Source organism: Chelonoidis abingdonii, chromosome 17, assembly GCF_003597395.2.
Source record: "Chelonoidis abingdonii isolate Lonesome George chromosome 17, CheloAbing_2.0, whole genome shotgun sequence".
Classification (NCBI taxonomy): Eukaryota; Metazoa; Chordata; order Testudines; family Testudinidae; genus Chelonoidis; species Chelonoidis abingdonii.
Window position 1 is genome coordinate 22,522,614 of NC_133785.1, and position 20,478 is coordinate 22,543,091.

The window sequence follows — 20,478 nt, forward strand, 5'->3', positions numbered from 1 at the left end:
TACTAAAATCCTAGTCAACATGGTGACTTGTTTTGACGTATGTTAGCTGCTCTATGTCAAACCTGGTGGGGAGGTTAGGGTTTACCTTGACCTGTTAACACACATTAAAACTACAACTTGCTTTGTCCACACTAGGGTTTGTCTTGCTTTGTCCACAACTTGCTTTGTCCACACTATTGATTAATGTGAGAGTCAATATGTGTAACAGCTCCTAACTATAATGCCGAAACGATATAAAAGGTACATTCCCACTGGGAAATTCCATTTCAGAGAAGGGCTACAGCAAACACTCTAAAGAAAATTGAACACTGATGCAAAAACTTCCCCTGTTTATTTCGAGTTCTGTCAAAAACCAAGTACATATTAATGACCAAATTCAGCCCTGGCATAAAGAGGGGCAAAATGAATGAGGTCAACTGAATTATCTCAAGGCTGAATCTCACCCTAAAATGTTCCTATCGAATCTGTGGCACACTGGCAGGTTGCCATGATAAACATAGAACACTTGAAAGTAAAAGCGGAATTTTCCTTAAAAATATATATGTACATTTTTTTCCCATTTGGCTCTGTGGTAATATACAAAACAAAGAGCAATAAATAGAAATTCTGTAATTACATTGCTCATAAAAATAAAATTTTGTTTAGATAGGACACGTGACATTTAATGTTTTCTCTTTTTCCACTGCTTATGAAACACACAGAGAGTGAGAAAATATATGTAACAACATAACCACGCTGTTAAGAAAGCTTGATTAGTCTACAATGCATTTCACTGTGATAGCAGAAAGATCTCTTGGATAGATCTTTTTCACTGGTTTGACTCATCAATTCTTCTCCGACAGTACGGACAACAGTTATGCTGGAGCACCAGGAGCTCATAATCCTCCGAATGAAACATCTGTGAATTAGGAACAGATTTAGGCATGTCTATTACACTGTTACTGGCTCACATCTAGGAAAAGGAAACTGAGATGGAATGGTTTTGCTAGGGCTCAGAATATCTGATGCTACTGTTACAACATAGTTAATGTTTCCACAATAACAAATTATTTAAAGCTGTTTGTAACAGCTCTAATTTGGAATACAAGAGCAAATATTTCATTAAATAAGCATGGAGGCTATGGAAGTCAGTTCACCCAACCAGTGAAACCCAACTGCTCTGTGAGAATGGAGGGTGGACTTTAGGATGCTTTCTCTGCTACCACATAACCAAAAATAACCAAACTATTGAATATTTTGAAAAAAATATTCCTGTGGTGAGGGAAACTACAATGAAAAAAAAAAATTTCTACTTGCTGCATGCCCCCACTAAACCAGGCTATAAGGTTAGAAAGGCAGAGGAAAAAAAATCAGTGTTTCCCTTCCTTTAGTTCACTTTAGGACTGTTTGAGTGGCTACAATTCTTGTCACCCCTGCAAAGTCCCCAAATACTTCATTCTACAATCTCAGTTTGCACTAGCTATTCTGAAGCCAGCCCTTCTGGCAAGGCCTATCATCTCTGTATGTAACACCAGGTATTCTGATCTCTTTATTTACTATTCAGGACTTCAGAACGTATATATCGAAGATTAGAAATTAACGTATCAGGGTCATTACAATTCGTTTCTCACTAGGAACAAGTTTTTAAAGACCCCAATGAAAACATTTTACTTATACCTGAAAGCATGTTGGACACATTGTAATGGAAGCATCTGGTAGCAAGGACCGGAAATACTGCCACTGTAATGGCTTTGGCCAGCGTTTAATCAGGACATCCCTCCGGCTCATTGACCGGAGAACTGCACGATTCACTATCACAGGAACAAATTCTGAGCCTCCTTGCTGCAGCATTTAAAAAAGAATGAAGCTTAACAATTTCAAAGCATTTTAAAGATGACATAAATATAAAAAGTGGAGTGTTATTACTCAGCTGAAAGCACTAACACAGAATAGACATGGATTCTGCTCCCACTGAAGTCAATGGCAGTTTTGTCACTGTCCTCAGTGGGAGTAAGCCAGGTGTGAGCAAGGTATTTTCACTGCGCTTCACTCATTCCCATTAACACAATTCTTTATTTAAAACAAAAAAAAGCCATTTACAAAAACTTCCCTGAAAATGCCTATTTTTAACTGCACCCACCAGACCTTGAGCTGTCTAGGGGACAGTCCCCCTGGTGCTTGCTGTGAACACTAGACTCCAGTTGGACTGACCCGTGCCCCAGCCATCTGAAACTTGGATATAAAGAAACTCCTGGGAGGAGTCAACCAGAAACTCAAGCTGGGAGAAAGAGATAAAGAAGCTGAACAGGGACATTATGTGCACAGATAACATCAAGGGCCCACTGTTGTCTACAGCTTATTCTCTAGACATTCTCTCCCACGCTGACTGGCTGTTTGCTCCAGCTCTATCGAGTTTCTTTGCCTCACTCCACCTATTCTTAATACTGCTCCCTCTTCTCCTTCCCCCATTCCTCTTATCCCTCCCCTGCCCCTTTACCTCCCCTCTCTGCAATGTCTCTTCTCCCTTTCTTTGCCTCCTCTCAATCTCTGCCCAACAAATGCCAATCCAAATAAATACACCTCTACCCCGATATAACACGACCCGATATAACACGAATTCAGATCTAATGCAGTAAAGCAGTGCTACATGGGGAGGGAGGGTGCACACTCCAGCGAATCAAAGCAAGTTCGACATAACGCGGTTTCACCTAGAACGCGGTAAGACTTTTTGGCTCCCGAGGACAGCGTTATATCGGGGTACAGGTGTAATGAGGATATAAAAATATAAAATGGTATTTACAGACTATCACACTGATCATCTGCTCACGTTATATTCCTTCCCCTGCATTTTCATCTGGCTGGTCTGTTTAGACTGCAAGCTCTTCAAGGCAGTATCTATTACTTACATTTGTAGAAACATGTAACACAATGGAGCCCTGATGTTGTTTAGGGCTCCCTAGGCACTAATATAATACAAACGACAATAGTAATAATACCACCTAGCCTTATTTAACATCTCGGCCAGCGGACGTTCTCTGTTCCATCAGTGTAAATTCAGAGTAAGTATTGTTCTCAGATTTACAGTATGGTAAAAGGGAACATGGACTGCCTATATATGAATATCCTGCTCATTTTATATCCTGGATGTCTTGCTTAGAGGCTCTCTCTTGGGCATGTTTATATCTGTGTGTTATGTAAACCCTCTACTATGAAAAAAGTAAAGGGCTGTTCAAAGTAACTTCAGAGTTTCATTTTTTAAATCATGCCACATAACTGCATGATGCAGAAAATACAGTAATTTTTACATCTGTTTCTGCAGTGGGTGGGCAGGCACTTCAGGAGACTATTCTTTCATTGATGATGATAAAGCCAGAGAGAGACAGTTTTCTTGAAAAAGACATTCAGATAGAATAAGTGGTTCTCCAGGTTCTTCTTTTCTGTGGACTCATCACTTTGTATGAGAAAGATGCCATTCTCCCTCAACTGCTGCTCCTAGCCTCTCAGTCACCCACTTTCCTCCATTTCTTGGGGGGGGGGGTCTGCAGAACATATTAACACTTCATAAAGGAATCAGTGAGGCTGTGGTCTGTCAAGACCTGCTTCTGATCACTAAATGGTGACAAAGAAGGAACTGTGGATGCCAGCTCAAAAGGAGATGTGATAGCATGGAAAGAACATTTGCAGGTCAAGTCACCCTGGGTTTACTTTCTCTTCAACAATCTTCAGCCTCAAGGGCAGTAACATTTGAAAACCCAAATGATGTATCCTCACCTCAAAACTCAGTTTTGCTGTAAAGGGATCATCCTCTTCAATAATGTCTGTGTTGTCATCAAATCTCAGTGTCTGTGCTCCTAGAGAGAGGTTTGTTACGGAAGAAACAAGAACTCCTACAAAATCAAATCCTTTTACCCTAGCACTTGTCTTATGGCTTGGTTGTAGGGCTCTCACTCCTTGCTTCACCCAGTGCCCATCATGCCAGGCAAATCGGAGTACTCAGATAAAACTGGAGTAATCCCTAGATTATATTAGATAGTGCTGCAGAAGCAGCTTAGTCTGGCCCAGGAAGACTGGAGTACTACACCTCACTACGCAGCAGTTGCTGTGGAACAACAGAGCTTAAAACCACCAAGTTACTAGCAGTAACTAATTTACATAAACACATGTGACCTTAGAAGTACCCTCATCCTCCATTTCCCCACCTTCCCGTAAACATCGAACACATCACTTTGGGCAATCTATTTTAAAGCTCTCTGAGGCAAAGACCATGTCTTGTGTAACTGTATTTCATCTGTTACTATCAGGCCCCAACAACAATTGGCACCATTGTGTGCCACAGTAATATAAAATTCTAGGATTCTATAAAATAGACAACAACAACGACAGGCTTCAAAGGGGGCCCAATCCAGTTCTTCCTTAGCAAGAAAAATAGAAAGCTGTGAGACAAGAGAGAATAATGGATAGCCAAATACCTCCCCATCCTTTATAGAAAGTAAAAGAGAATTAAAGGAAAACAAGTGAACTGTATTATTTTTAATCTAAAAATTCTTGACAAGATTATGAAACTGACTTTTCTAAAGAAATCCTTTTAAAATTACTAGGATTGGTTAATATACCTGTACTTTTTTAGTTGCTACAGCAATTGAAAAAGAAACACACAATGGAATTGTACCCACTTACGTCAACAATGAATTTGTCCCCTAGTCATAAAAGAAGCAGATTAAAATGCAACAAAAGCATAACAGATCCAAAAAAACCCCCACAACTCACAACCAAAAACTCTGTCTTCCAAACTGCCGCTCTTTCCCTAAGAAAACCAGAAGTGTTCTGGATTGAAAGGATACCATCACTTGCCATCTCTTGCCATTTATCTTCTCTCTTCTTTAATCTTGGTGCTTCCAGATCAATAAGAGCTACAGCTTCTTCATCAGTGATCCCTTCTTCCAAATAAAACTCCACCAGATGCAATACTTCTAAAGGACACAAATGAAAAAGGAGAGAGCAGTTACCTGCAAGAACTCAGAATATCTATAGCAGGCCTTGCCTAAGTCTTTTAAAGATTTACGCATCCTCAGATCTCTACAGTGGCATTCTTCCACCTCCACACTCTCATTATTCAACTTAATATATCATATCCAGAAAAGAAAGCTTTTTAAAGGACGGATTTTGGGTTAATAAAGTGCCTCATATCTTCTTGGTGCCTCACAACAAAGTAATACATTCAATACTGCCAGGACTGTGACATCAGAAGCAAAACAGTGGCCATTTTGCAGGAAAAAATCTCAGTCTCGGACACCAGAATGTGTTCTAGTCCGAAAGCGACTAATTGCCTAGAAAACTGGTGTTCTCATCCATCAACAAAATGCATCATCTCTGGGGTGGGATGTGGCACTAATTCAGTGCCAGCAACACTAAAGAAAAAAAATATTTCTCCAAGTGATACTACACAGGACACTCCATGCATCTGAAGAAGTGGGTTTTTTACCCACGAAAGTTTATGCCCAAACAAATCTGTTAGTCTTTAACGTGACACTGGACTCCTTGTTGTTTTTACCCAGGAAATGTTAGGGTTAGCAGCATTTATTGGCACCAACCTACTGATTAAATACTGATAATGTACTAACTGAGCCTTTGGAGAAAGCACAGATTTATCTGCATAGAAAGTACAACCAATTTTTATTTTCCAACGCACCGTAAGATGAAGCAGAGAAGACGAAGGGCTGTCTGCAGTTAATGCACACATTCCCCAGATTATTTAGCAAGGGGTTGTTGGTGGAGCACCTATAACACAAGGGCACAAGCTCCTGCAAAGACACACACACAAAGCTGCGTAATTGCAAACAGACCATTCTGAACACACAGGGTCTGATTACACACTGCACTGCTCCAGTTTTACACCAACTGCGTTCACATAGCAGCAAAAAACTGGAGTAACACAATGGTGAAATCAAGCCTTTTAACTTTTGCAAATATTTTTCCGTCTCTCAATAGAACTACAAGTTTTCCCATTAAAAATAGCTGTTTTACCACTTTTCTGTTGCAATTTTGTTTGCTTCTGCAGCAGCAGAGTCCTGGGCCACAGACACATTGCCAAAAGGATGAATAAAGGTTACTGAAGCAATTCCTTTTGCTCAGAAGTTCGATCAAATTTAGGTCCTTTGATTCATGCATTTCTGTTTTTTCTAAACTGCACAATTATCGTAGGCAGCTCTATCGATTTCAATGGTCTTTCTGTGTTTATATTATTGCAGATGGCAAGATGCGTGTTCATTTGCAGTTAAGCATTTTCACAGTACAATTTCTTTTAGTGAGGACCCCATCAAAAACAGTTTTATAGAACACTGCAGTCACACTTCACCTGAGGAAAAAAAGAATGTTGTAAAGCAAGATTTGAGGAAGAAAAGCCATTCAAAGGGTTGGAGAAAGGGAGCTCTAGTAGTTGGGGCAAGCACAAGTGACCTCCAACTGTAGGTGGACACAGAGAAAGACCCAAGTAAACACTCTGTGGAGTAAGTGCATATGGAATTGAGGGATGGTGCAGATTGAAGGAACAGAGTGAGTAAACAGGGAAATAGAGGGATATGAGATCAGAGAGTGAAGAAGGAACTTGTCCATACAGAGAGGTCTCATTTTCATTCAGAATGAAGAGGGAGAGAAAGTCTTGACATGGTGAATAATGGTGAGAGGATTTTGTTTCCTGCAGAAATGTAATTACTGCAAATCTGTGCAAAATCAATTTTAAGCATCTTTGTGCATATGACAAAGTAGCCTCTTGTATCAGGTCAAATACTAATAATTAAAATAATATATATCAGAACTTACTTCACTGTCATGGAATGGCTTGGATCGGATTGTCAGGCTGCCCAGCTCAATTGATTTTTGAAATCTAGCTGGGATCTGCAGTCCCTGCAACTTGTCATAGGCATGACGGGCCAATTTATAAGCACCCAAAGCTTTACTCTGCTTTGCTAGTGCAAATAATGTATTGCTATAATCAAATTAAGGAACAAACATATATGTAGCATTCAGGAAAAACCAGAGTTACTTTTAATCAGAGAAGTTATGCACGCAAGCACAACAAATGTCAATACTTTAAAAGGCCTTAACTAAAGAAATCTGTTCACATAAATGTGTTTACATAAACAAAATGTGAGAGGACTGCTCAAATACCAAAGTGGATGATTTTTAGAGAGATAAGGAACTGGCCCATGGACAATGCAGCTTCAGGTAATATTCTGACCCCACCAACATTAATGCTTGTAAGGACCATCCTCCATGCTGATAATCTGAAACATCAGAATTCTGTTGGCACCATGTGGATATTTCATATCCCATGGCACTATTCTAGGAACTTTCTCCCATGTCTTACACCAAAATGTCTCCTCCCCTTCATCAGTGTGCACTCCAGGGGGGAACAAATAAGCAGAGACGTATGGATAAAACACTCTAAATTCTAAGTACTTTGGGAGTAATAATACTATTCTACATAGTTTATAGATGAGAAAAGAGAGACACAGGGAAAGAAGACGACTTATCCAAGGTTACAAAGCAATCAAATGGAAAAGAGAAGTGGAACCCAGGTGTCCTGAGTCCCACTTAACTGCCCTGACTCCTTTTAACTGCTATTGTCCAGTGCAGTGGGACTCATATGTAGTTTGTAAAGGACTTTGAAGAGATGCAGCATATCAATGTTAATGAAACCATGAAAAAATTGGTCTTGTACATGGCACACAGCTACATCAGACCTGAAAATGAGAATCAGCATCTACCATTTAGAAACACACAGCTACATTAGCCTGAGGAGAATCAGAATCTATCAGTTAGAAGCAACAACATTCACAAGTTTCTCTCCCAATGCCTTTCAACCTGTGGCTACTGCACTGCCAATATTTACAGCCACACATCTTGTTTGGAGACTGGCATCTTGGAAGCCACTCCTCTTACAAAGATGAGCAACATGTTTGATAGTTTATGATAGCCTCTTCTAATGTATGCACATATGGCTAGATGTGCCTAAGTCTGTGATAGTTTTGAGGTGTTTATTATCATCTCAGGGATTAAAGACAGCCCCACATTTATTTTCTCTAATAGATGAATAGCATGAGAACCCGTAAAACCAGGAACTAGAGTACCCTAATAGTAAGACTGTACACCAAGGATTCCTTTCAATTCATATAATTTTTGAATTTTGCTTTGCATTGCAAGGATACACTTTAGAGATGCCCAACGGAGTCTCCTTGGTTAGGCTGTGAAGTAGAAACCTGGAAATATTGAAGAGTGTTTCAGGCAAATGGAAACTGAAGGGCTCTTCCTGTGGTAAAAAGAACATTAAAAAATTTCTAAGCTAGAAAAGCAACACTTCATTATCACTAAGGTTACTTCCATCATCTCTGACACTACACTGTGCTTTTCACACAGCCACAACAATGGGAGAGATGGAGAAAAGAGAGCACTTGGATTTTGCATGCCTCTCTTGCCAAAGCTCATCTGTGCCACTGAAGAAAAGAGGGAAGGGCTTCACCCAGTAAAGGGAAAGCACTTAAAAGGATAATCCAGTTCCAACCTCCTCCATAGGAGTAGTGGGCCCAGAGCACAGCGGAACCAGTATGCAGATAGGGTGGTGAAGGAAAGCCTTCAAGTCCACATCCACTGTGTGCTGCAAAGCATAGCTCTGCAGAGGCTCTTTCTGTGTCACAGAAAGGTGGTTTTAGGGGTGCAAGGGTGGTAGGTCCAGTACAGTGCAACACAGGGCAAAAAAAAAAAAAAAACGAAACAAAACCAAAATTAGATCATTGCAGTGACACCAGCCTCCATTCAATATTTAGTTTAAAAGTAATTAATTGTTTCTAATTATTCCTGAATTATTTGCAGAAAATGTGCCAGCTAAACGAACAATACAACTGCTAGTGAAAATATCTTACAGTGTATCTGTGAATAGAGTGATAAACGTGATAAAGTTCTGCCAAGTGCTGGAAGTGGTGAAACTTCTGTAACATTTCAGTCTTCTGCTGTTCGTTCTCTGTGGGAGGGAAAGTCATTACACCTCTGATCATTCTATACTAAAACATAAAGAGTATTACTCAGCTAGAAAGATCACAATACAACATGGTTGCAGTGTTACCACTTCCAGTAGATTAATATACCTGACCAGGTGTGCTAGAAAATACAGGTTATGTAATTTTGCCATTTTACATGCAATTTTCTGCTTTAACATAAAGCATATTAAGATGCAGGATAGTATGGCAAGTGGTTTTAACACAGCCAGAGTTTAATGGCTTAGCTAGAGATGGAACATATTAGCCTTCCACCACTAGAAACCTGATCCACATCTTTTGAGGTTGAAGTAAAATGAGTTTAATGTCATTCCTTTTATCCACATTAACACATTACTAAGCAATCAAACCATTTGCAGTGTTTGCACAATGTATGAAGAGCTATAGATTAGCACTATCATGCATTAGCAAAACTGAAGTGATGCTTACACAGTGCAAGGCACTAGGCCATCAATCTCTTTTTTCCATCATCACTCATCTACATCTCATCTCCACTGGCTCCACCTCTCCTCCAGTGCAATTGATTTAGAAGCCAGTGTAATTGATTTAGAAGCAGAGAACTAATGAACACTAACTTTTTTCTTTGACTGGCTAAAATAATTCATGAAGTGTCTCCCCAGTTAATCTCATCCACATTTAAATATTAGGAGTAGACCACACTATAAGATCATGTTTTATTATTATTTAGCCCTCCATTCATCACTTTATCCAAAGCGTGAGGCGCAGGAAAGGGGCTAGGGGATATATTGTTGAAGTAAGAGACATGGTTGTGACTCCATTTTGATTTAAAAATGAGACTTATGTTGATTTTTTATAAGCACATAAAGACTAGAGAGATAGAATTACAGCACGATATAATGTTGGCTTACAATACAGTGCAGTATATAAATATTAGTATCTAGCACAATTAATGAGTGAGCAAGAGGTTTTAATTAAGCCATCACGGTTCATTCAATGTTTATCTACATGCATGAGCAGGTAACAAATTTGAACTTGCTTGTGTTTACTTACCTTGGGCTATATCTAAACACTGCATGGAGAGCATCCAGTAATAATACGCTGCATCATTAAATCGGCTTTCTACCACAGCATTGTGAGTTAGCTGTTCCAGCACTTTTACGGCCTCACTCTGTCTGCCAGCCTTGTGGAATGCTACAAAGGAGACCAAAACAAAGAAGATTTTACAGTGTGATTATATCAATTAACTGAAATTATTTTCTTAAATTAATAACAGGATATTCATCAAAGCTGGAACAGGATGAAAAGGACTACACTCCTATCTGTCTATTTTTGAAAGTAGTGACACTAATGCAAAATAGAAGTATCAGCAGGTACTTTGTGGCTTTTGTATTGTGTCAGGACACAATATAGGAAATACAACTACCATGTACATAAGTAGTGCCAGGCTAGTTGCTTTTTTTTTTTTTTAAATTTGCACAGAGGAAAATCATCATCCTGATGATCAGACATTTGTGAACAGCGGAAACTACTGAACACTGTGGGATCAAGTCAAAATTCAAGGCCTGGTCTACACCTAAAAATTAGATCGACCTAGCTGTTTAGGGCTGTAAAAAATTTTACATCCTCTTTGATGTAGTTAGGTTGAAGAATTCTTCCATCAAACTAGCTACCACCTTTCGGAGAGGTGGATTAACTACACTAATGGAAAAACCTCTTCTGTAGATGTAGAAAGTGTGCTGCTGTAGCCACTAAAGTACACACATAACTTAAGGTAATATTTCAAGGCAGCACTTTTACAATGCTCAACACTGCAGTATCAAAGAATCTTGAGAGGCAGAAAAACCACAGTATATATTATTTACTAATATGATTTTTTTACATTGGCTCCTGTGCAGAAACTGAAGTTCAGTCCTGAATTCCCACTCGGTAAATGTATATTTTATAAATACTGCATGCAGATAATATTTTATGATAGAAATCCGTAAGAAGCAAGGATTTCATAAGCAAGGCCGATGCTCCATCTCGTATGAACTACATACTGCCTAAATATAAAGGCCAGCCTCACCGCTTCTTTTGGTGTTTGTTCAGTGTCCAATACATTTTGGATGCCACTTTAAACGAAAACACTGATAATAACACAGTGTGTATAGTGTATCAGCTTGCTTTTCAAAACACTTGCTATACTCAAGCACAGAGTGGGAAAGAAAATCCAGAATTATAACCTTTTTTATAGATGCTATTGCTTTTGTTAAGTTTGTCATATTTCCTTACCAAATAAATTAAGACCTCTCTGATAACCAGAATATAACCTCCTGTGATCAGCAAGTATACGTGTATTCTCCAGTTATCTCACCCTTTAAATGGTTTGTGTTGTACAGATTGACAGTTTTCCAAGGCAGAGATTGCATTTTCAGCTTTGGAAAATGCTTAGCACATTTTGCATGCTACCAGCATATAAATCATGTACAGTCCTACCTTTTTGGGCCTCTTCAAATCTATCATTCTCTGCCAGCCACTGAGCATAAGGGACATAGACATCATCTTTAAATTCAGGATGCTTTTCACTCAAAGAAAAGGCCTAAGATACAGAATAAATTCATTAATAAAATATTGCATGGTTTAAGGTAGTTCAGAACACTGCATGAGATAAATCCTTTAGTTAAAATAAAATTTACAATACAAATATCATTTATGCAGAAGTATGAAAATTCCAACCAGTGTTTTCTCCAGGAAACTCAAAACTAACGTATTTTAAAAGAAAGGCAATCAACATCTGTGAAGAAGTAGTTATACTTAGTCCTGTTTCTGAACTGCAGAAACCTGTGGAAAACCTGAAAACAATCAATTATTTAGGGGATGGAGTAGGTTTCACAGCACAATACAATGTATTTATTTTTATTGAATATATTTTCTAAAAAAGCAGTATTGACGTGCACTGAACAATCACAGATTAAGCATAAAATTTTCAAAAGCACCTACGTGACTTAATTGTCCAAGTCCCGCTGAGTGTTTCAGTGGGATTTAAGTGCCTACATTTCTTACGGTAAAATTTTCAAAAGCACCTAACAGCCTAAATTCAGCATATACTTCATGTTAAAAACAAACAAACCCATAACTAAAAACAAGACTGCCAGTACAAACCACGGCCCCCAATGCAATGCATGTGCGTAGGCACACCCCTGTAACCGAGTGTTGTCCTAATGAAGTCAGCTGGGTTTTGCCTATATATAAATCTGATTATAGGATCAAAAGTCCTCACCAGGAAAGTGTGAATTCACCAGATCCAGAGTATACATAGGAAATTTCACTGAAATGGCACTTTCAAATTACTAAAACAACACAGCCCAAAATAAAAATCCACATTGTGAAAGTTCAAAAGGACATTCTTTAAAAACTGGAAGTCAAATCATACTGAGGAAAACAGACAGGAGCATACACTCTGCCAAGTTAAGTGTGAAAGTTTAATTAGGCACACCAAAAAAGAATTTGAAGAGCAACTAGCAAAAGACACAAAACTAATTGCAAACAATTTTTGTAAGTATGTCAGAACCAGGAACTCTGCTAAACAATCAGTGAGGCCAAATATAAGTGTTAAAGGAGCACTCAAGGAAGACAAGGCCATTTTGGAGAAGCTAAATGAATTCTTTGCATCGGTCTTCACCGCAGAGGATGAGAATTTCCCATACCTGGGCCACTCTTCTTAGTTGACAAATCTGAGGAAATGGCCCAGATTGAGGTGTCAATAAAGATGGTTTTGAAACAACTGATAAAGTAAAGTAATTAGGACAAAAAAGTCATCACCCAAGATTTCTGAAGGAACTCAAATATGAAATTGCAGAATTACTACAGTAGCACCTCAAAGTTATGTACACCTCAGGGCAGCGATGCAGCTTCCTTTCCTGGCCTGGGCAAGTTTGTGTCCCCCTCTGGCTAGGGTAAAGGGGGTGGTGAAATAGCAGGTTCCCCTCCCAGCAGGGAGGTGTGTGTTGAAAATAGCGCCCCTCCTCCTTCCAGCACCCTGGCTTACAGGAAAGCAGCACAGACCCCAGTGCTGCTCCTACTCTGGCTGCCTTGGTCTGACAACGGGGGCACACAGCTTTGCCTACTAATCTCAGTATCTTCACTTTCTAGCTGTATGTGGGTTGTGGGTCCCTCACACATGATGGAGTAGGGGTGGGGACAGGCAGCCCAGATGTGCCTACCTTTAAGACGCAGTACAGGCACAGTACTTGCTTCCCACCCACCCCGCTTTGGTCTCTGCTGCTGCCTGATTCGTTCCAGTTTCACATGGTGTCCGGTCGATCCCTCAGTCCGTAACTCTGGTGTTTGTATCTTTGAGGTTCTACTGTAACTGTGGTACATAACCTATTGCTCAAAACAGCCTCTGTACCAAATGACTGGAGGATAGCTAATGTAACGTTGATTTTTAAAAAACACGCCAGAGGCAATCCAGACAATTACAGGCCAGTAAGCCTAACTTCAGTACCAGGCAAACTCGCTGAAACTACAGTAAAGAACAGAATTATCAGACACACTGATGAACACAGTATGTTGGTAAAGAGTCAACACAGCTTTTGTAAAAGGAAATCATGCCTAACCAATCTTTTAGAATTCTTTGAGGGGCTCAACAAACATGTGGACAAGGGTAAGCCAGTGAATATAGTTTACTTCAACTTTCTGACAGCTTTTGACAAAGTCCTTCACCAAAGGCTCTCAAGCAAAGTAAGCAGTCATGAGATAAAAGGGAAGGTCTTGTAGTAACTGGTCAAAAGATAGGACTAAATGGTCAGTTTTTACAATGAAGAAAGGTAAATAGCAGGGTTATCTAGAGATCTGTACTGGAACCAGTGCTGTTCAACATACTCATAAATGACCTGGGAAAGGGGGGTAAATAGTGATTTGGTAAAGCTTGTAGATTATACAAAATTACTCAAGACAGTTAAGTCCAAAGCTGACTGAGAAGAGTTACAAAGGGATCTCACGAAACTGCGTAACTGGGCACCAAAATGGCAGATGAAATTCAGTGTTGATAAGTGCAAAGCAATGCACACTGGAAAACATAATCCCAATTATATATACAAAATGATAGGGTCTGAACTAGCTGTTACCACTCAAGAAACATCTTGGAGTCATTGTGGATGGTTCTCTGAAAACATCTGCTCAATGTGCAGCAGCAGTCAAACAAAACTAACCATGTGAGGAACCAATAGGAAAAGGATAGATAATAAGACAGAAAATATCATAATGCCATTATATAAATCCATGGCATGCCAAACCTTGAATACTTCATGCAGGTTGGGTCATCCCCTCTCATAAAACATATTAGAATTGGAAAAAGTACAGATAAGGGCAACAAAAACAAGTAAGGGTATGGAACAGCTCCACATGAGGAGAGATTAAACAGACTGGGACTGTTCCTCTTAGAAAAGAGATGACTAAGGGGGAATATGAAGAGGTGTACACAATCATGAATGATGTGAAGAAAGTGAATAATAGGCAAAGAAATTAATAGGCAAGTTAAAAAACAAAACACGAGGAAGTACTTCTTTACGCAACACACAGTCAACCTGTGGAACTCATTGCCAGGGGATGCTGGGAAGGTCACAAGTACAACTGGGTTCAAAAAAGGATTAGATACATTTATGGAAGATAGATCCATCAATGGCTAGTAGCCAAAATGGATAAGGATGCAACCCCATGCTCTAGGTGCCCCTAAGCCTCTGACTGCCAGAAGCATGGACTGGATGACAGAGGTGGATAACTCAATAATTGCCCTGTTCTGTTCATTCCCTCTGAAGCATCTGGCACTGGCTACTGTCAGAATACAGGATACTAGGCTAGCTGGACCACTGGTCTGTCCCAGTATGGCCATTCTGAAGTTCTCATGTTAAAGATTTCATTATTCTCCTTGAACTGTCATGCATTTGTCTCACAATTTTGTGTCATGTATTGCGTATCACGTTTACAAAACAGACATCTATGCTTAAATATTAGTCAAATACCCACAGAGATCCTTATCACCAGGGAAGGTATTAGTCTTATCCTGATTTTACAGACGAAAAAAGAGTGAAGCACAAAGGATTTAAACCCTACATTTTCAAGAGTGGTGAATAATTTTTGGTGCCCATCTTGATATTTATAGCCTGATTTTAAAAGGCACTGAGCACCCACAACTCCAGCTGAAGCCGATGGTAGAAGTGGGTACTCGACAGCCCTGAAAATCAGGCCAAAAGAATCTCAAACAAGACACTCAGAAGTAGGGACCACTTTTGATAATCCAAGTCCAAGTGATTTGCTCAAGATCAGGTTGAAAGTCTGTGGAAGAGCATGGAAAAGAACCCAGCGTCCCAATTCATAGACTCATAGACTTTTAGGTCAGAAGGGACCCTTATGATCATCTAGTCTGACCTGCACAACGCAGGCCACAGAATCTCACCTACTCCCGTAACAAAGCCCTAACCTATGTCTGAGTTATTGAATTCCTCAAATCGTGGTTTAAAGACCTCAAGGTGCAGAGAATCCTCCAGCAAGTGACCCGTACCCCATGCTGCTTGTCTAGTGTCCCAATTCCTTGTCGTGTGCTCTAATCACCACACCATTTTCATTACTGAAACACTAGAGAAGAATTATTTTAAAGTAAGATTTTTAACTGTGCTTATTTAGGTTATGAAAGAGTTAAAGAGTGGAAGGAAACCCTGTAGCTGATGATGTATGAAACTAATGTTTTCATAGCTCACTCTCCTAAAAATACCACATTAGCGTATTTTACAATGTAGCTTACCAAATACTGAGTAAGCTGTATATAAACCTTTAAGACCAGATGCATTCAGAGGCAATATGAAATAGCAATTCTAAACATCTAAGCTTGGATATCAGGGTATTCTTACTTCTTCCCAACGCTGAGTTTCCACATGGAGATGTACCAGGGCCTTTAGGTCACCTATCTTCATGTAGGTTTCTGCTGCATAACCATGGCTGCCAAGTCTCTTAAAATAGTAGGCACATTTTGACAAAGGTTCACGCTCAGCTTTATCCAGTTTCCGAGCTATATCAATTAACCTAGAAACAGCAAAAGAAATGCAGTTGCTGTAGTAGCAGCATTTTTCTCTCTACATACTTACTCATTGAAAAAAATTGAAATATTTCAATAGGTTATCATTTAAAAGTTACCATATTGATGACATTATACTATGAACTTATTGGGAAGCATTCAATCGGTGTTCAAAAGGCTTTGCAAACACAAGACCAATTCCTGCAACAGTGTGTAATTCCTTACTCCTGTGAATAGTGACTTCAGTTGGACTAGACTACTCCATCACGCAGTCATAGGAATTGGGGTTGTGGAACCAGGTCCTATACAAACCTCAAAAAACATCCAAATCAGTATGCAATCAATATTACCCCCATTTTACAGATGGATAAACAAAGAAACAGGAAGGTTAAGTGACTTGTCCAAGATCACAAAGCAAGTCAGCAGCAGAGCTAGAACTAGAACCCAGGGGTAAAATCCTGGCCCCACTGAAGTCAACAGGATTTTTGCCACTGACTTCGAAAGGAGGCAGGATTTCTAGTTCTGAGTCCTAGATTATTATCCCTTTATAGTTTAAAATAAAAGAATGAGGCAAGTTCACATGAGTAGTTGTGCTCTACTGTGAAGGCTATTCTGAAGAGACCCAGGATGTGCACATTTGGGAACAGCCTCATCTCACAGATAAATCCTTGCATATCCCTGCACTGTTTTATCCACTCATTTTGTAATGTATCCATGTACTTACCCTCTATACCCAAATAACTTTTCTAACATAATGGAAGTTCATCTACTATAACTATAGGACAGATAAAAAGAACAGGAGTACTTGTGGCACCTTAGAGACTAACAACTTTATGTGAGCATAAGCTTTCGGGGGCTATAGCCCACTTCATCGATGGGGGAGCCATGGCCATCAATCCAGCGCCATGAGGGCGGGAGGTAAGTCAAAATAAGATACACAACTTCAGCTACGGGAATAGTGTAACTGAAGTTGACGTATCTTACATCAAGCCCCTCCTCAGTGTAAATTAGCCCTAAGATTCTGCAGAATGCATTAAACTTCACATTAGACACTGTGATCTGTATCTCTGAGACAGAGCCAAAACATACATATCAACCCAGCCATGGTCTCCACTGATTTCTATGGCCTTCATGTGTTCGCCTGCAGAAATGTACATCTCCACTGCTGCTTTTGGTTCATTGATATTCTTGGCCCAGTCTGCTTGTTTTGTGATTAGCATCTTAGTGTCTTTGGGATCTCCAGACCCAAGGAAATCCTAAGGAAGTACAACAGATAACATTCTGGATTAAGCTTTCTGTAGCAAACATTGTGTTATGGTCTTAATTCTAAAGCATATTAAGCAAAAATAACTTGGTATGGAAAAAACAAAATTTAACACAATTTTGCCTCCTCAGCTAAAAATCACAGTACACAGAGCGCTAGGCACATATGTGAAGACAGGAATGATTAATCATTAACTAATGCATTTGAGATTGTATAAAACAAGCGAAGATACATCTCTAGTCCCAATCAGATTCAAATCAGAGAAGATGGGACACCCTGGGAAGACCAAAAGAAGGATTATATAGAACTGTGCCTCTGTTCAGAGGTACTATATATACACATTTGCTTTCATGGAAAGTTCTCTCACTCTGCTGACCGACCTTCCTCACTGAAGGAGACGTAAAATTTGATTTTTGTCTGTTCTTCAGGAACCGGCCAGAGAGACTCAAAAAGAAGTAGTATTGATCTCAAAACAGTTCAGTCAGGTCAAATCCAAGAGTTCCCAAAGTCTCCTTTGCTGGCCATGAAGGCATACTTTAATTCTGTTGGATTAGTAATGGCACATCATCTTAATCACAGGTGCTTAGCCTTGAGATGACCAGTCACAAAGCCATCAAAGGTTGGAATCTTCTCTTCAACAAATATAACTGATAATCTTGCAATGACATATAATATTTTAATGATAACCTTTTACAAGGACAGCATTTCAACTGCTCATAAATTAGTTGGGACTCTGAAATACTGGTCTAGTTGAATCTTGTACATAATAATGCAAATACTATCTCTAGATACTACAAATAGATGCTATGATGATGACCACTCTAGAAATACTTATGATTGATTGACGAATCTCCTCTGCTAGGAATAAAGTCCAGGCACCAGGACCCTTTACAACAATATTTGTTGAAATTAATGTGCCACATAAAGCATATCTGAACATTGCAAGATAGATTAAGGCAACTTTCTGGCTGTTAACAAAACAGGCTACTGTATATTATAACAGCCATCTAGTAATCATAAATATCACTTGAGATGTAAAAAAATTAGGAGCATGTAGGTGGGCAAGGAAGGGGGAGAAAAGACAAAAAACAATCCTCTGGTAGATCCTGAGGCAACAGAAAATCTGAACCACAAAGGAGAACTTTACCAGAGTCAGAAGACCAACTAAGTATCTTTCCTGAGCAAGCCATTCAAAAGGGGCAGAATTATGATTTTTATATAATATTTTTGCATGTGGAACATAAGCCAGTAAGATTTTGCACAAATTGATTCTGCTGAAGATAAAGCGCAAAAGATCACTTGATCTCATTTGTATATTAAAAAGCCAAAGCACAGAAATGAGTAAAACAATATTTTGTCTCGTGTATTCTGAGTTCTAGCTCAGATCACTGAACTATATTAGAAACATAAAATTTAGTTTCCTGAGCTGAAGTTACTTATTTGTGAATTTTCAATAATCTGTGATCTGACATTCTGATGAAATGCCTATAGCCACATTTTCAAAAGTTTTCCTGAATTCCACCCATAGTACTGGTTTTCTAGCTGTAGCCAATCAGTGGTCATTTCCAGTCATAAGGAGACAGACCCTACAAATGCTTAATAATGGCAGGCATAAAAACCACATTTCCACGGATGGCAAGTAAGGAAGTTCTCCATTCAGAGCCCTCGTCTTTGTACCATCATCTATGCGCTTTCTTCATATGCTGTTAAGTACATTTATTTTCCTCTATGTGGAATTACTCTTGATAGGAGGGACAAGACTTTTTATTCTATACTAGTTAAGTGGCCAAGAATCAAAAAGATTCATAGGAGCAGTGAGGGGAAACTTTTAGTCTATGAATTAGATTTGTTTCTGAAGAGCCAAAACTCTGAAGCCAAAAATAGTGACAGTCAGACTTTCATGAGCAAAGCCCTACACAGTGTTTTAGTGCAGACTCCATAACCTGTTACAGAGAAAAATGTTTTCCATGAGCTTCATATAGTTTGTGTGTGTGTCATAGTAAAGTCTTTGTCCTGTGGTGTACAGGATGAGGCTGTGATGAGTGACGAATGAGACTAAACAGTGTACTCATTCTCAGGGATTTGATAAGAAAATACTATATAAAACTTGAAAGCCTAATAGTGCTTTCTTATCACCACATAAAAATGCCACTTTTTTCAAAGTGTGTACAATTTATTTCTGTATGGGAATGCAATTTAAAAAACATGCAAAAAGCAGATTTAATCTCAGAAAGCAAATTTTCGGGTAAACAAAGATGAACTAGATTAGTACACTGTGCCCTTTGCAAAACATGTTAGAGAAAAACAACTATAAGAGCTACACATTAACTCAAGATCAAACTGAAAGGAAAAGAAGATTTAAAAGAATTTTCTTAAAAAGTACAAAGATGAATTAGTGACAGCTAGATTCATTAATTTCTGCATATAACAAGTTTTCTTAAAAGGAGAAAACTAAGGATAAAGGGCTCTTTCCAGTAAAGTAACATGAAAGAAAGCAAGAGATATAAAAAATTAACTCTAGGCCTTAACTACATAATTTTCTATTTACCATTCCATCCAATCATATGGGGAAAAACCCACCCATGGTAACATCCAGGGGATGTGACAAAATCACCCACTGAAATGCTAAAACAGCGTCATGGCAGCATATTGTAGAAAATACACAACACAACACTGCTGCATCTGCAGATTCCATTTTAGAAAAGGGTCATGATGTACAGAGTTTTTATAAAGGAGAGGCCCATCTTTTTCACTTGTAAACCAAACAAATTTGATCTGTGGCAATAAACATGGACCCCTATGCTTAAGTTTTTACACAATGCTTTTCAGAGTAGAACCATACTTTGTAAAAGTTGATAGTTGCATTAGCATTACATTAATATTTCTGTATTTAAATACTCAGTTGAAAACATTCATTACCTTTGCATAATCAAACATGCGTAAATCAGTGTACATATCAAGAGCGAGGCTCTCATGTCCACTCTTTCTGTATAGTTTAGCTGCCTCATGGAATTTTCCCTGGTAGGCATAAACATCTGCTAGAAATAGCTCATTGTTACTCTCTCCACGCTTCTTCCTCTCCTGGAAAAAATTAGGACAGGAAATATTCTAGATAGCTACAGGCAGGACACAGGTTGGAAATAGCCCCTGAAAAGTTAAACTATTAGGCTGAC

At 39.0% G+C, this 20,478-nt stretch overlaps 1 protein-coding gene across 4 annotated transcripts in view; it reads right to left on the reverse strand.

Moving 5' to 3' along the window:
* Positions 1–775: 775 nt before the first annotated feature.
* IFT122 (intraflagellar transport 122) overlaps positions 776–20,478 on the reverse strand; it is a 48,979-nt gene continuing 29,276 nt past the window's right edge. For 2 of the 4 annotated variants that reach the window (XM_032784251.2, XM_032784253.2), the window contains 13 exons: positions 20,225–20,386; positions 17,131–17,297; positions 15,878–16,049; positions 11,466–11,568; positions 10,041–10,181; positions 8,898–8,995; positions 8,187–8,287; positions 6,799–6,964; positions 5,669–5,780; positions 4,821–4,949; positions 3,751–3,830; positions 1,657–1,821; positions 776–898 (listed from right to left, as the gene is read on the reverse strand). In XM_032784251.2, the coding sequence (XP_032640142.1) occupies positions 809–898; positions 1,657–1,821; positions 3,751–3,830; positions 4,821–4,949; positions 5,669–5,780; positions 6,799–6,964; positions 8,187–8,287; positions 8,898–8,995; positions 10,041–10,181; positions 11,466–11,568; positions 15,878–16,049; positions 17,131–17,297; positions 20,225–20,386 (1,686 nt within the window). In that variant the 3' untranslated portion in view covers positions 776–808. Of the gene's footprint in view, positions 899–1,656; positions 1,822–3,750; positions 3,831–4,820; positions 4,950–5,668; positions 5,781–6,798; positions 6,965–8,186; positions 8,288–8,897; positions 8,996–10,040; positions 10,182–11,465; positions 11,569–15,877; positions 16,050–17,130; positions 17,298–20,224; positions 20,387–20,478 lie in introns of those variants that run through there. The other 2 variants (XR_004374205.1, XR_004374206.2) reach the window with 2 other exon arrangements.